This window comes from Crinia signifera, chromosome 3, assembly GCF_055691185.1.
Source record: "Crinia signifera chromosome 3, ASM5569118v1, whole genome shotgun sequence".
Lineage (NCBI taxonomy): Eukaryota > Metazoa > Chordata > Amphibia > Anura > Myobatrachidae > Crinia > Crinia signifera.
Window position 1 is genome coordinate 333,109,972 of NC_139219.1, and position 18,280 is coordinate 333,128,251.

Sequence of the window (18,280 nt, forward strand, 5' to 3'; positions counted from 1 at the left end):
TATCCTGGTTACTGCTAGGGGTGTACAGGTGTAATGTGGGGATAAGGAGAGACATCAGTGACCGCTCTGATACAGGTGACACACGTCTATATCCTGGTTACTGCTAGGGGTGTACAGGTGTAATGTGGGGAGAGGGAGAGACATCAGTGACCGCTCTGATACAGGTGACACACGTCTATATCCTGGTTACTGCTAGGGGTGTACAGGTGTAATGTGGGGAGAGGGAGAGACATCAGTGACCGCTCTGATACAGGTGACACACGTCTATAGCCTGGTTACTGCTAGGGTTGTACAGGTGTAATGTGGGGATAAGGAGAGACATCAGTGACCGCTCTGATACAGGTGACACACATCTATATCCTGGTTACTGCTAGGGGTGTACAGGTGTATTGTGGGGAGAGGGAGAGACATCAGTGACCGCTCTGATACAGGTGACACACGTCTATATCCTGGTTACTGCTAGGGGCGTACAGGTGTAATGTGGGGATAAGGAGAGACATCAGTGACCGCTCTGATACAGGTGACACACGTCTATATCCTGGCTACTGCTAGGGGTGTACAGGTGTAATGTGGGAATAAGGAGAGACATCAGTGACCGCTCTGATACAGGTGACACACGTCTATATCCTGGTTACTGCTAGGGGCGTACAGGTGTAATGTGGGGATAAGGAGAGACATCAGTGACCGCTCTGATACAGGTGACACACGTCTATATCCTGGTTACTGCTAGGGGTGTACAGGTGTAATGTGGGGAGAGACATCAGTGACCGCTCTGATACAGGTGACACACGTCTATATCCTGGTTACTGCTAGGGGTGTACAGGTGTAATGTGGGGATAAGGAGAGACATCAGTGACCGCTCTGATACAGGTGACACACGTCTATATCCTGGTTACTGCTAGGGGTGTACAGGTGTAATGTGGGGATAAGGAGAGACATCAGTGGCCGCTCTGATACAGGTGACACACGTCTATATCCTGGTTACTGCTAGGGGTGTACAGGTGTAATGTGGGGATAAGGAGAGACATCAGTGACCGCTCTGATACAGGTGACACACGTCTATATCCTGGTTACTGCTAGGGGTGTACAGGTGTAATGTGGGGGTAAGGAGAGACATCAGTGACCGCTCTGATACAGGTGACACACGTCTGTATCCTGGTTACTGCTAGGGGTGTACAGGTGTAATGTGGGGAGAGGGAGAGACATCAGTGACCGCTCTGATACAGGTGACACACGTCTATATCCTGGTTACTGCTAGGGGTGTACAGGTGTAATGTGGGGATAAGGAGAGACATTAGTGACCGCTCTGATACAGGTGACACACGTCTATATCCTGGTTACTGCTAGGGGTGTACAGGTGTAATGTGGGGATAAGGAGAGACATCAGTGACCGCTCTGATACAGGTGACACACGTCTATATCCTGGTTACTGCTAGGGGTGTACAGGTGTAATGTGGGGATAAGGAGAGACATCAGTGACCGCTCTGATACAGGTGACACACGTCTATATCCTGGTTACTGCTAGGGGTGTACAGGTGTAATGTGGGGAGAGGGAGAGACATCAGTGACCGCTCTGATACAGGTGACACACGTCTATATCCTGGTTACTGCTAGGGGTGTACAGGTGTAATGTGGGGATAAGGAGAGACATCAGTGACCGCTCTGATACAGGTGACACACGTCTATATCCTGGTTACTGCTAGGGGTGTACAGGTGTAATGTGGGGATAAGGAGAGACATCAGTGACCGCTCTGATACAGGTGACATACGTCTATATCCTGGTTACTGCTAGGGGTGTACAGGTGTAATGTGGGGATAAGGAGAGACATCAGTGACCGCTCTGATACAGGTGACACACGTCTATATCCTGGTTACTGCTAGGGGTGTACAGGTGTAATGTGGGGAGAGGGAGAGACATCAGTGACCGCTCTGATACAGGTGACACACGTCTATATCCTGGTTACTGCTAGGGGTGTACAGGTGTAATGTGGGGATAAGGAGAGACGTCAGTGACCGCTCTGATACAGGTGACACACGTCTATATCCTGGTTACTGCTAGGGGTGTACAGGTGTAATGTGGGGAGAGGGAGAGACATCAGTGACCGCTCTGATACAGGTGACACACGTCTATATCCTGGTTACTGCTAGGGGTGTACAGGTGTAATGTGGGGATAAGGAGAGACATCAGTGACCGCTCTGATACAGGTGACACACGTCTATATCCTGGTTACTGCTAGGGGTGTACAGGTGTAATGTGGGGATAAGGAGAGACATCAGTGACCGCTCTGATACAGGTGACACACGTCTATATCCTGGTTACTGCTAGGGGTGTACAGGTGTATTGTGGGGAGAGGGAGAGACATCAGTGACCGCTCTGCAGACATATGTATCTGTGTATGTGCTGGGGGTACAGTACATGGAGCGGATGCACCAGATCCTGGTGTCTGCAGCAGTGAGAGGACCCCCCCTCCCCTGCTCGCTGCCAGCCGGCATCTGCAGATCCTGACCCTGCTCCCTCTGTGCGGGAGCTGCCTGCTCTGTGTGGATGGATGGATGGATGATGCTCCTGGTCACATGAGCAGCAGTTTCCTTAGAGACGCAGCAGCAGCAGAGTGTGGTGTCCGAATGAGCGGGCGAGACAGAGGTGTCTGTTCCTCCTGAGTGTGCTGCTCGCCGCCTGATGCTGCTGGTAACTCTCTGTGCTGCTGTGGTGTGTGCCTGCATGTGTGTCATGTCATTAACCCTCTCACTGACGCACGCTGTTATTATTGTAGTGTAGCATGGCAGGGGTGTATCGCCATCTTGTGCCAGGTTCCCTTACGTCACTGTGCCACCGCCATTACTGTCCCCTCACTGTGCCACCGCCATTACTGTCCCCTCACACCGCTGTGCCACCGCCATTACTGTCCCCTCACTGTGCCACCGCCATTACTGTCCCCTCACTGTGCCACCGCCATTACTGTCCCCTCACTGTGCCACAGCCATTACTGTCCCCTCACTGTGCCACCGCTATTACTGTCCCCTCACTGTGCCACAGCTATTACTGTCCCCTCACTGTGCCACAGCCATTACTGTCCCCTCACACCACTGTGCCACCGCCATTACTGTCCCCTCACCGTGCCACAGCCATTACTGTCCCCTCACACCACTGTGCCACCGCCATTACTGTCCCCTCACTGTGCCACCGCCATTACTGTCCCCTCACTGTGCCACCGCCATTACTGTCCCCTCACTGTGCCACAGCCATTACAGTCCCCTCACACCACTGTGCCACCGCCATTACTGTCCCCTCACCGTGCCACAGCCATTACTGTCCCCTCACTGTGCCACCGCCATTACTGTCCCCTCACTGTGCCACCGCCATTACTGTCCCCTCACTGTGCCACAGCCATTACTGTCCCCTCACTGTGCCACCGCTATTACTGTCCCCTCACTGTGCCACAGCTATTTCTGTCCCCTCACTGTGCCACAGTCATTACTGCCCCCTCACACCGCTGTGCCACCGCCATTACTGTCCCCTCACTGTGCCACCGCCATTACTGTCCCCTCACTGTGCCACCGCCATTACTGTCCCCTCACTGTGCCACCGCCATTACTGTCGCCTCACTGTGCCACCGCCATTACTGTCCCCTCACTGTGCCACAGCCATTATTGTCCCCTCACACCACTGTGCCACCGCCATTACTGTCCCCTCACCTTGCCACAGCCATTACTGTCCCCTCACACTGCTGTGCCACCGCCATTACTGTCCCCTCACTGTGCCACCGCCATTACTGTCCCCTCACTGTGCCACCGCCATTACTGTCCCCTCACCTTGCCACAGCCATTACTGTCCCCTCACACTGCTGTGCCACCGCCATTACTGTCCCCTCACTGTGCCACCGCCATTACTGTCCCCTCACTGTGCCACCGCCATTACTGTCCCCTCACTGTGCCACCGCCATTACTGTCCCCTCACTGTGCCACCGCCATTACTGTCCCCTCACTGTGCCACCGCCATTACTGTCCCCTCACTGTGCCACCGCCATTACTGTCCCCTCACTGTGCCACCGCCATTACTGTCCCCTTACTGTGCCACAGCCATTACTGTCCCCTCACTGTGCCACCGCTATTACTGTCCCCTCACTGTGCCACAGCCATTACTGTCCCCTCACACCGCTGTGCCACCGCCATTACTGTACCCTCACTGTGCCACCGCCATTACTGTCCCCTCACTGTGCCACCGCCATTACTGTCCTCTCACACCGCTGTGCCACCGCCATTACTGTCCCCTCACTGTGCCACCGCCATTACTGTCCCCTCACTGTGCCACCGCCATTACTGTCCCCTCACTGTGCCACCGCCATTACTGTCCCCTCACTGTGCCACAGCCATTACTGTCCCCTCACTGTGCCATCGCCATTACTGTCCCCTCACTGTGCCACCGCCATTACTGTCCCCTCACGTCGCCGTGCCACAGCCGTTACTGTCCCCTCACACCGCTGTGCCACAGCCGTTACTGTCCCCTCACGTCACTGTGCCACAGCCATTACTGTCCCCTCACGTCACTGTGCCACAGCCATTACTGTCCCCTCACACCGCTGTGCCACAGCCATTACTGTCCCCTCACACCGCTGTGCCACCATCATTACTGTCCCCTCACTATGCCACCGCCATTACTGTCCCCTCACTGTGCCACAGCCATTACTGTCCCCTCACGTCACTGTGCCACAGCCATTACTGTCCCAGCTTTGTGCCACTGCCATTACTGTCCCCTCACGTCACTGTGCCACCGCCATTACTGTCCCCTCACGTCACTGTGCCACCGCCATTACTGTCCCCTCATGTCACTGTGCCACAGCCATTACTCTCCCCTCACGTCACTGTGCCACAGCCATTACTCTCCCATCACGTCACTGTGCCACCACCATTTCTGTCCCCTCACATCACTGTGCCACAGCCATTACTGTCCCCTCACTGTGCCACAGCCATTACTGTACACTCGTGTCACTGTGCCACAGCCATTTCTGTCCCCTCACGTCACTGTGCCACAGCCATTACTGTCCCCTCACGTCACTGTGCCACAGCCATTACTGTCGCCTCACATCACTGTGCCACAGCCATTACTGTCCCCTCACTGTGCCACAGCCATTACTGTCCCCTCACTGTGCCACAGCCATTACTGTCCCCTCATTGTGCCACAGCCATTACTGTCCCCTCACTGTGCCACAGCTATTACTGTACCCTCATGTCACTGTGCCACAGCTATTACTGTACCCTCATGTCACTGTGCCACAGCTATTACTGTCCCCTCACTGTGCCACAGCTATTACTGTCCCCTCACTGTGCCACAGCCATTACTGTCCCCTCACGCCGCTGTGTCCCCTTACTCTTCCTCTGCCTTGTGTCCTTATGCGCCTCTCTTTGCTCTTCCCTTGTACTATCTATCACCAGTGCTCCTCATATATTTCTAGATGTCTTCTGTGTAAGGATGTTATTTTCTGATTGTCTCACAAACCCTCCCAGAGCTCCATGGTCGCACACAGAAGGCCCACACCACCTCAGGATTCCTCATCTGTAACACATGCCGGAGACATGTCTGTTACAGTCATCCATTCCCTTATTAGCTGTAATGCTTTCTAGCTGAGGTCTGCAAATAATCCCTGAATAAACCCGGGATTGCCAGTTGTCATAGGGAAGTCTCGTCCCTCCTCAGAGAAAAGCTATAATGTCTACTCCATATTGAGGACTTCTTTGTTTCAAGCGGTGAAATTGTAAAGTTCTGCATGCGCTGTCTGTGCCCAGCTGGTGTCTCCACCCCAAGCACCTGTCATAGCTCTCCATCTTCCCGGATACAGAAGACAAGGTTGGGACCAGCTGGTGTCTCCACCCCAAGCACCTGTCATAGCTCTCCATCTTCCCGGATACAGAAGACAAGGTTGGGCCCAGCTGGTGTCTCCACCCCAAGCACCAGTCATAGCTCTCCATCTTCCCGGATACAGAAGACAAGGTTGGGACCAGCTGGTGTCTCCACCCCAAGCACCTGTCATAGCTCTCCATCTTCCCGGATACAGAAGACAAGGTTGGGACCAGCTGGTGTCTCCACCCCAAGCACCTGTCATAGCTCTCCATCTTCCCGGATACAGAAGACAAGGTTGGGACCAGCTGGCGTCTCCACCCCAAGCACCTGTCATAGCTCTCCATCTTCCCGGATACAGAAGACAAGGTTGGGACCAGCTGGTGTCTCCACCCCAAGCACCTGTCATAGCTCTCCATCTTCCCGGATACAGAAGACAAGGTTGGGACCAGCTGGTGTCTCCACCCCAAGCACCTGTCATAGCTCTCCATCTTCCCGGATACAGAAGACAAGGTTGGGACCAGCTGGTGTCTCCACCCCAAGCACCTGTCATAGCTCTCCATCTTCCCGGATACAGAAGACAAAGTTGGGATTGACTATTTGTCTAAAAAGGACTCCCTTTGTGTCCATCATAGGGTTACCCCCTTCCAAATTCATAGTTGCCCTTAAAAATAGTGTCTTAGAGAGACACTTAATTCATCTGTGGCTATGGAGAGCTCTGTGCGAGAACATTGGAATCCAGCTTCACGTTCCCACAGCTACTAGACAGATGGAGAAGGTCATCCGAGATGTGGAAACGTGTGTCAGATTATACATCTCTGTGGCTCAAACTGATTTACTGTGATTTATAACAATAATCGATAATTTACGGTACAGCCGTGACCTGCATTTTATTAGTCTTTGGAGATTGGTTCCCTTCCACAAAAGGTCTAGATGTTCATTTTGTCCTCCTAAATTTCTCCGCTACTTAGACTGAAGCAAAAAGTGACTTTATTGTTTCTTTATGTCATTACAAAGTTTCATAGCCTGTTTGCCAACTCACCATTGTCATGTGTACGGCAGTGAGGGAGGAGCACAGTGTATGTTGTGTGTACGGCAGTGAGGGTGGAGCACAGTGTATGTCGTGTGTACGGCAGTGAGGGTGGAGCACAGTGTATGTCGTGCGTATGGCAGTGAGGGAGTGTATGTCGTGTGTACGGCACTGAGGGAGGAGCACAGTGTATGTCATGTGTACGGCACTGAGGGAGGAGCACAGTGTATGTTGTGTGTACGGCACTGAGGGAGGAGCACAGTGTATGTTGTGTGTACGTCAGTGAGGGAGGAGCACAGTGTATGTCGTGTGTACGGCAATGAGGGAGGAGCATAGAGTATGTCGTGTGTACGGCACTGAGGGAGGAGCACAGAGTATGTCATGTGTACGGCACTGAGGGAGGAGCATAGTGTATGTTGTGTGTACGTCAGTGAGGGAGGAGAACAGTGTATGTCGTGTGTACGGCAGTGAGGGAGGAGCACAGTGTATGTTGTGTGTACAGCAGTGAGGGAGGAGCACAGTGTATGTCGTGTGTACGGCAGTGAGGGAGGAGCACAGTGTATGTTGTGTGTACGGCAGTGAAGGAGGAGCACAGTATATGTCGTGTGTACGGCAGTGAGGGAGGAGCACAGTGTATGTTGTGTGTACAGCAGTGAGGGAGGAGCACAGTGTATGTCGTGTGTACGGCAGTGAGGGAGGAGCACAGTGTATGTTGTGTGTACGGCAGTGAAGGAGGAGCACAGTATATGTCGTGTGTACGGCAGTGAGGGAGGAGCACAGTGTATGTTGTGTGTACGGCAGTGAGGGAGGAGCACAGTGTATGTCATGTGTACGGCAGTGAGGGAGGAGTACAGAGTATGTCATGTGTACGGCACTGAGGGAGGAGCACAGAGTATGTCATGTGTACAGCAGTGAGGGAGGAGCACAGAGTATGTCATGTGTACGGCAGTGAGGGAAGAGCACAGAGTATGTCGTGTGTATGGCACTGAGGGAGGAGCACAGAGTATGTCATGTGTACGGCACTGAGGGAGGAGCACAGAGTATGTCGTGTGTACGGCAGTGAGGGAGGAGCACAGAGTATGTCATGTGTATGGCACTGAGGTAGGAGCACAGTGTACAGTATGTCGTGTGTATGGCACTGGGGGAGGAGCACAGAGTATGTCATGTGTACGGCAGTGAGGGAGGAGCACAGAGTATGTCATGTGTACGGCACTGAGGGAGGAGCACAGTGTATGTCATGTGTATGGCACTGAGGGAGGAGCACAGTGTATGTCGTGTGTATGGCACTGAGGGAGGAGCACAGAGTATGTCATGTGTACGGCAGTGAGGGAAGATTACATGTATGGTTTTGGACCATTGGAATATCACATTTTTGGGAGTATTTATTAATATATATATATTTTTGGTATATTCTGCAGTCAATAAATACATAAAAATGTCTGCAGAATATCACTGGCTGATCTTAGTAATATAGATGTAAGTAGGTGGTGTACCAGGTCTGGGTTGGCAGCTACTTATGGAAGGGTCTCATCATGTGTCCTGCTGTATATGATGGAGGCGCCGTGGAGGAGAGCGGCACCCTGAGTGGGGGGGAGGGGCTGGGTTTTGGGAGTTGCAGGGTGCTAGAGTGTACACAGAGTGTACTAGTTGTGGCTCTATTAATGCAGAGTTTATTATACTATTATACATATCAGTTTTCCCATATGTGCATTGCGGCCATGTGTGACTTCTCTCCTACAGCATAACCATCGGAGTGCGCCCAAAATGGCTGCCTTATCTGGTATGCCTGCGGATAGGATGAAAGACACATGGACCCGATGGTTACGGTGGGACACTAGCACCAGGACGCTGAAACCACCCATTTTGTGTTCTCTCTTCTGGGCTTTCTCATACGCAGTGTATATTATTTCTGTACTGCACATTTACACCCGAACCTGTCAGCATTCAGTGGGACTGGAGGATGAACGATCTCCCCGTCTACTCATGGCCTTTTGGAATATTTTCTTTTATTCTACGACAAGTATTGTAGTATAAAACAATAAACACACCAGCGCCTTGTCCACTGCTGTCCCAGCATTCCCCCGAACATGTCTCCTACCCAGGATGCTTTGCTGCTGTCGTGATAATAACCATAATTGTTTTCCTCTGTATGATATTACATTATAGCACATGTTCTGTTATTAGTGAAGTCATTGGAATTTCATTTGTCTTTCAGCCCAGCACGCCCACTAACCAACATGAATGATGCCATGGTCACTCATATGTCATCTGGTACACCCATTAACAGGTACAGTACATCAGCCCCTGATATACTGTATGATATAACAGGCCAGGTATAGTCAGGGTATAACTGTATATGTATCAGTGTGATATCAGCCCTGATATATGATATAACAGGCCGGGTATAGTCAGTGTATAACTGTATATGTATAGGTGTGATATCAGCCCTGATATATGATATAACAGGCCGGGAATAGTCAGGGTATAACTGTATATGTATCAGTGTGATATCAGTCCCTGATATATGATATAACAGGCCGGGTATAGTCAGTGTATAACTGTATATGTATCAGTGTGATATCAGCCCTGATATATGATATAACAGGCCGGGTATAGTCAGTGTATAACTGTATATGTATAGGTGTGATATCAGCCCCTGATATATGATATAACAGGCCGGGTATAGTCAGGGTATAACTGTATATGTATCAGTGTGATATCAGCCCTGATATATGATATAACAGGCCGGGTATAGTCAGGGTATAACTGTATATGTATCAGTGTGATATCAGCCCTGATATATGATATAACAGGCCGGGTATAGTCAGTGTATAACTGTGTATGTATCAGTGTGATATCAGCCCCTGATATATGATATAACAGGCCGGGTATAGTCAGGGTATAACTGTATATGTATCGGTGTGATATCAGCCCCTGATATATGATATAACAGGCCGGGTATAGTCAGGGTATAACTGTATATGTATCAAGTGTGATATCAGCCCCTGATATATGATATAACAGGCCGGGTATAGTCAGGATATAACTGTGTATGTATCAGTGTGATATCAGCCCTGATATATGATATAACAGGCCGGGTATAGTCAGGATATAACTGTATATGTATCAGTGTGATATCAGCCCCTGATATATGATCTAACAGGCCGGGTATAGTCAGGGTATAACTGTATATGTATCAGTGTGATATCAGCCCTGATATATGATATAACAGGCCGGGTATAGTCAGGGTATAACTGTATATGTATCAGTGTGATATCAGCCCTGATATATGATATAACAGGCCGGGTATAGTCAGTGTATAACTGTATGTATCAGTGTGATATCAGCCCCTGATATATGATATAACAGGCCGGGTATAGTCAGGGTATAACTGTATATGTATCGGTGTGATATCAGCCCCTGATATATGATATAACAGGCCGGGTATAGTCAGGGTATAACTGTGTATGTATCAGTGTGATATCAGCCCTGATATATGATATAACAGGCCGGGTATAGTCAGGATATAACTGTATATGTATCAGTGTGATATCAGCCCCTGATATATGATCTAACAGGCCGGGTATAGTCAGGGTATAACTGTATATGTATCAGTGTGATATCAGCCCTGATATATGATATAACAGGCCGGGTATAGTCAGGATATAACTGTATATGTATCAGTGTGATATCAGCCCCTGATATATGATATAACAGGCCGGGTATAGTCAGGGTATAACTGTATATGTATCAGTGTGATATCAGCCCTGATATATGATATAACAGGCCGGGTATAGTCAGGATATAACTGTATATGTATCAGTGTGATATCAGCCCCTGATATATGATATAACAGGCCGGGTATAGTCAGGGTATAACTGTATATGTATCAGTGTGATATCAGCCCTGATATATGATATAACAGGCCGGGTATAGTCAGGGTATAACTGTATATGTATCAGTGTGATATCAGCCCCTGATATATGATATAACAGGCCGGGTATAGTCAGGATATAACTGTATATGTATCAGTGTGATATCAGCCCTGATATATGATATAACAGGCCGGGTATAGTCAGGGTATAACTGTATATGTATCAGTGTGATATCAGCCCTGATATATGATATAACAGGCCGGGTATAGTCAGTGTATAACTGTATATGTATCAGTGTGATATCAGCCCCTGATATATGATATAACAGGCCGGGTATAGTCAGGATATAACTGTATCTGTATCAGTGTGATAATAGCCCCTGATATATGATATAACAGGCCGGGTATAGTCAGGGTATAACTGTATATGTATCAGTGTGATATCAGCCCCTGATATATGATATAACAGGCCGGGTATAGTCAGGATATAACTGTATATGTATCAGTGTGATATCAGCCCTGATATATGATATAACAGGCCGGGTATAGTCAGTGTATAACTGTATATGTATCAGTGTGATATCAGCCCTGATATATGATATAACAGGCCGGGTATAGTCAGGATATAACTGTATATGTATCAGTGTGATAGCCCTGATATATGATATAACAGGCCGGGTATAGTCAGGGTATAACTGTATATGTATCAGTGTGATATCAGCCCTGATATATGATATAACAGGCCGGGTATAGTCAGTGTATAACTGTATATGTATCAGTGTGATATCAGCCCCTGATATATGATATAACAGGCCGGGTATAGTCAGGGTATAACTGTATATGTATCAGTGTGATATCAGCCCTGATATATGATATAACAGGCCGGGTATAGTCAGGATATAACTGTATATGTATCAGTGTGATATCAGCCCCTGATATATGATATAACAGGCCGGGTATAGTCAGGATATAACTGTATATGTATCAGTGTGATATCAGCCCTGATATATGATATAACAGGCCGGGTATAGTCAGTGTATAACTGTATATGTATCAGTGTGATATCAGCCCTGATATATGATATAACAGGCCGGGTATAGTCAGGATATAACTGTATATGTATCAGTGTGATAGCCCTGATATATGATATAACAGGCCGGGTATAGTCAGGGTATAACTGTATATGTATCAGTGTGATATCAGCCCCTGATATATGATATAACAGGCCGGGTATAGTCAGGGTATAACTGTATATGTATCAGTGTGATATCAGCCCTGATATATGATATAACAGGCCGGGTATAGTCAGGATATAACTGTATATGTATCAGTGTGATATCAGCCCCTGATATATGATATAACAGGCCGGGTATAGTCAGGGTATAACTGTATATGTATCAGTGTGATAGCCCTGATATATGATATAACAGGCCGGGTATAGTCAGGGTATAACTGTATATTTATCAGTGTGATATCAGCCCCTGATATATGATATAACAGGCCGGGTATAGTCAGTGTATAACTGTATATGTATCAGTGTGATATCAGCCCTGATATATGATATAACAGGCCGGGTATAGTCAGGATATAACTGTATATGTATCAGTGTGATATCAGCCCCTGATATATGATATAACAGGCCGGGTATAGTCAGTGTATAACTGTATATGTATCAGTGTGATATCAGCCCTGATATATGATATAACAGGCCGGGTATAGTCAGGGTATAACTGTATATGTATCAGTGTGATAGCCCTGATATATGATATAACAGACCGGGTATAGTCAGGGTATAACTGTATATGTATCAGTGTGATATCAGCCCCTGATATATGATATAACAGGCCGGGTATAGTCAGGGTATAACTGTATATGTATCAGTGTGATAGCCCTGATATATGATATAACAGGCCGGGTATAGTCAGGGTATAACTGTATATGTATCAGTGTGATATCAGCCCTGATATATGATATAACAGGCCGGGTATAGTCAGGGTATAACTGTATATGTATCAGTGTGATATCAGCCCCTGATATATGATATAACAGGCCGGGTATAGTCAGGGTATAACTGTATATGTATCAGTGTGATATCAGCCCTGATATATGATATAACAGGCCGGGTATAGTCAGGGTATAACTGTATATGTATCAGTGTGATATCAGCCCTGATATATGATATTAAAGGCCGGGTATAGTCAGGATATAACTGTATATGTATCAGTGTGATATCAGCCCTGATATATGATACAACAGGCCGGGTATAGTCAGTGTATAACTGTATATGTATCAGTGTGATATCAGCCCCTGATATATGATATAACAGGCCGGGTATAGTCAGGATATAACTGTATATGTATCAGTGTGATATCAGCCCCTGATATATGATATAACAGGCCGGGTATAGTCAGTGTATAACTGTATATGTATCAGTGTGATAGCCCTGATATATGATATAACAGGCCGGGTATAGTCAGGGTATAACTGTATATGTATCAGTGTGATATCAGCCCTGATATATGATATAACAGGCCGGGTATAGTCAGGATATAACTGTATATGTATCAGTGTGATATCAGCCCCTGATATATGATATAACAGGCAGGGTATAGTCAGTGTATAACTGTATATGTATCAGTGTGATATCAGCCCCTGATATATGATATAACAGGCCGGGTATAGTCAGGGTATAACTGTATATGTATCGGTGTGATATCAGCCCCTGATATATGATATAACAGGCCGGGTATAGTCAGGGTATAACTGTGTATGTATCAGTGTGATATCAGCCCTGATATATGATATAACAGGCCGGGTATAGTCAGTGTATCACTGTATATGTATCAGTGTGATATCAGCCCCTGATATATGATATAACAGGCCGGGTATAGTCAGGGTATAACTGTATATGTATCAGTGTGATATCAGCCCCTGATATATGATATAACAGGCCGGGTATAGTCAGTGTATCACTGTATATGTATCAGTGTGATATCAGCCCTGTTATATGATATAACAGGCCGGGTATAGTCAGGGTATAACTGTATATGTATCAGTGTGATATCAGCCCTGATATATGATATAACAGGCCGGGTATAGTCAGTGTATAACTGTATATGTATCAGTGTGATATCAGCCCCTGATATATGATATAACAGGCCGGGTATAGTCAGGGTATAACTGTGTATGTATCGGTGTGATATCAGCCCCTGATATATGATATAACAGGCTGGGTATAGTAAGGGTATAACTGTATATGTATCAGTGTGATATCAGCCCTGATATATGATATAACAGGCCGGGTATAGTCAGTGTATAACTGTATATGTATCAGTGTGATATCAGCCCCTGATATATGATATAACAGGCCGGGTATAGTCAGGGTATAACTGTGTATGTATTGGTGTGATATCAGCCCCTGATATATGATATAACAGGCTGGGTATAGTCAGTGTATAACTGTATATGTATAGGTGTGATATCAGCCCCTGATATATGATATAACAGGCCGGGTATAGTCAGGATATAACTGTATATGTATCAGTGTGATATCAGCCCCTGATATATGATATAACAGGCCGGGTATAGTCAGGGTATAACTGTATATGTATCAGTGTGATATCAGCCCTGATATATGATATAACAGGCCGGGTATAGTCAGGATATAACTGTATATGTATCAGTGTGATATCAGCCCCTGATATATGATATAACAGGCCGGGTATAGTCAGGGTATAACTGTATATGTATCAGTGTGATATCAGCCCTGATATATGATATAACAGGCCGGGTATAGTCAGGGTATAACTGTATATGTATCAGTGTGATATCAGCCCCTGATATATGATATAACAGGCCGGGTATAGTCAGGATATAACTGTATATGTATCAGTGTGATATCAGCCCTGATATATGATATAACAGGCCGGGTATAGTCAGGGTATAACTGTATATGTATCAGTGTGATATCAGCCCTGATATATGATATAACAGGCCGGGTATAGTCAGTGTATAACTGTATATGTATCAGTGTGATATCAGCCCCTGATATATGATATAACAGGCCGGGTATAGTCAGGATATAACTGTATCTGTATCAGTGTGATAATAGCCCCTGATATATGATATAACAGGCCGGGTATAGTCAGGGTATAACTGTATATGTATCAGTGTGATATCAGCCCCTGATATATGATATAACAGGCCGGGTATAGTCAGGATATAACTGTATATGTATCAGTGTGATATCAGCCCTGATATATGATATAACAGGCCGGGTATAGTCAGTGTATAACTGTATATGTATCAGTGTGATATCAGCCCTGATATATGATATAACAGGCCGGGTATAGTCAGGATATAACTGTATATGTATCAGTGTGATAGCCCTGATATATGATATAACAGGCCGGGTATAGTCAGGGTATAACTGTATATGTATCAGTGTGATATCAGCCCTGATATATGATATAACAGGCCGGGTATAGTCAGTGTATAACTGTATATGTATCAGTGTGATATCAGCCCCTGATATATGATATAACAGGCCGGGTATAGTCAGGGTATAACTGTATATGTATCAGTGTGATATCAGCCCTGATATATGATATAACAGGCCGGGTATAGTCAGGATATAACTGTATATGTATCAGTGTGATATCAGCCCCTGATATATGATATAACAGGCCGGGTATAGTCAGGATATAACTGTATATGTATCAGTGTGATATCAGCCCTGATATATGATATAACAGGCCGGGTATAGTCAGTGTATAACTGTATATGTATCAGTGTGATATCAGCCCTGATATATGATATAACAGGCCGGGTATAGTCAGGATATAACTGTATATGTATCAGTGTGATAGCCCTGATATATGATATAACAGGCCGGGTATAGTCAGGGTATAACTGTATATGTATCAGTGTGATATCAGCCCTGATATATGATATAACAGGCCGGGTATAGTCAGTGTATAACTGTATATGTATCAGTGTGATATCAGCCCCTGATATATGATATAACAGGCCGGGTATAGTCAGGGTATAACTGTATATGTATCAGTGTGATATCAGCCCTGATATATGATATAACAGGCCGGGTATAGTCAGGATATAACTGTATATGTATCAGTGTGATATCAGCCCCTGATATATGATATAACAGGCCGGGTATAGTCAGGATATAACTGTATATGTATCAGTGTGATATCAGCCCCTGATATATGATATAACAGGCCGGGTATAGTCAGGATATAACTGTATATGTATCAGTGTGATATCAGCCCCTGATATATGATATAACAGGCCGGGTATAGTCAGTGTATAACTGTATATGTATCAGTGTGATGTCAGCCCTGATATATGATATAACAGGCCGGGTATAGTCAGGATATAACTGTATATGTATCAGTGTGATAGCCCTGATATATGATATAACAGGCCGGGTATAGTCAGGGTATAACTGTGTATGTATCAGTGTGATATCAGCCCTGATATATGATATAACAGGCCGGGTATAGTCAGGGTATAACTGTATATGTATCAGTGTGATATCAGCCCCTAATATATGATATAACAGGCCGGGTATAGTCAGGGTATAACTGTATATGTATCAGTGTGATATCAGCCCTGATATATGATATAACAGGCCGGGTATAGTCAGGATATAACTGTATATGTATCAGTGTGATATCAGCCCCTGATATATGATATAACAGGCAGGGTATAGTCAGGATATAACTGTATATGTATCAGTGTGATATCAGCCCTGATATATGATATAACAGGCCGGGTATAGTCAGGATATAACTGTATATGTATCAGTGTGATATCAGCCCTGATATATGATATAACAGGCCGGATATAGTCAGTGTATAACTGTATATGTATCAGTGTGATATCAGCCCCTGATATATGATATAACAGGCCGGGTATAGTCAGGGTATAACTGTATATGTATCAGTGTGATATCAGCCCTGATATATGATATAACAGGCCGGGTATAGTCAGGATATAACTGTATATGTATCAGTGTGATATCAGCCCCTGATATATGATATAACAGGCCGGGTATAGTCAGGGTATAACTGTATATGTATCAGTGTGATAGCCCTGATATATGATATAACAGGCCGGGTATAGTCAGGGTATAACTGTATATTTATCAGTGTGATATCAGCCCCTGATATATGATATAACAGGCCGGGTATAGTCAGTGTATAACTGTATATGTATCAGTGTGATATCAGCCCTGATATATGATATAACAGGCCGGGTATAGTCAGGATATAACTGTATATGTATCAGTGTGATATCAGCCCCTGATATATGATATAACAGGCCGGGTATAGTCAGTGTATAACTGTATATGTATCAGTGTGATATCAGCCCTGATATATGATATAACAGGCCGGGTATAGTCAGGGTATAACTGTATATGTATCAGTGTGATAGCCCTGATATATGATATAACAGGCCGGGTATAGTCAGGGTATAACTGTATATGTATCAGTGTGATATCAGCCCCTGATATATGATATAACAGGCCGGGTATAGTCAGGGTATAACTGTATATGTATCAGTGTGATAGCCCTGATATATGATATAACAGGCCGGGTATAGTCAGGGTATAACTGTATATGTATCAGTGTGATATCAGCCCTGATATATGATATAACAGGCCGGGTATAGTCAGGGTATAACTGTATATGTATCAGTGTGATATCAGCCCCTGATATATGATATAACAGGCCGGGTATAGTCAGGGTATAACTGTATATGTATCAGTGTGATATCAGCCCTGATATATGATATAACAGGCCGGGTATAGTCAGGGTATAACTGTATATGTATCAGTGTGATATCAGCCCTGATATATGATATTAAAGGCCGGGTATAGTCAGGATATAACTGTATATGTATCAGTGTGATATCAGCCCTGATATATGATACAACAGGCCGGGTATAGTCAGTGTATAACTGTATATGTATCAGTGTGATATCAGCCCCTGATATATGATATAACAGGCCGGGTATAGTCAGGATATAACTGTATATGTATCAGTGTGATATCAGCCCCTGATATATGATATAACAGGCCGGGTATAGTCAGTGTATAACTGTATATGTATCAGTGTGATAGCCCTGATATATGATATAACAGGCCGGGTATAGTCAGGGTATAACTGTATATGTATCAGTGTGATATCAGCCCTGATATATGATATAACAGGCCGGGTATAGTCAGGATATAACTGTATATGTATCAGTGTGATATCAGCCCCTGATATATGATATAACAGGCAGGGTATAGTCAGTGTATAACTGTATATGTATCAGTGTGATATCAGCCCCTGATATATGATATAACAGGCCGGGTATAGTCAGGGTATAACTGTATATGTATCGGTGTGATATCAGCCCCTGATATATGATATAACAGGCCGGGTATAGTCAGGGTATAACTGTGTATGTATCAGTGTGATATCAGCCCTGATATATGATATAACAGGCCGGGTATAGTCAGTGTATCACTGTA

The 18,280-nt window shown here is 45.6% G+C and overlaps 1 protein-coding gene across 13 annotated transcripts in view; it reads left to right on the forward strand.

Annotated features, from left to right (window-relative positions):
• Positions 1-18,280, forward strand: part of DTNB (dystrobrevin beta) — a 266,225-nt gene that overhangs the window by 114,345 nt on the left and 133,600 nt on the right. For all 13 annotated transcript variants that reach the window (XM_083178923.1, XM_083178909.1, XM_083178922.1 and 10 more), the window contains one exon: positions 9,082-9,153. In XM_083178923.1, the coding sequence (XP_083035049.1) occupies positions 9,082-9,153 (72 nt within the window). The remainder of the gene's footprint in view (positions 1-9,081; positions 9,154-18,280) is intronic.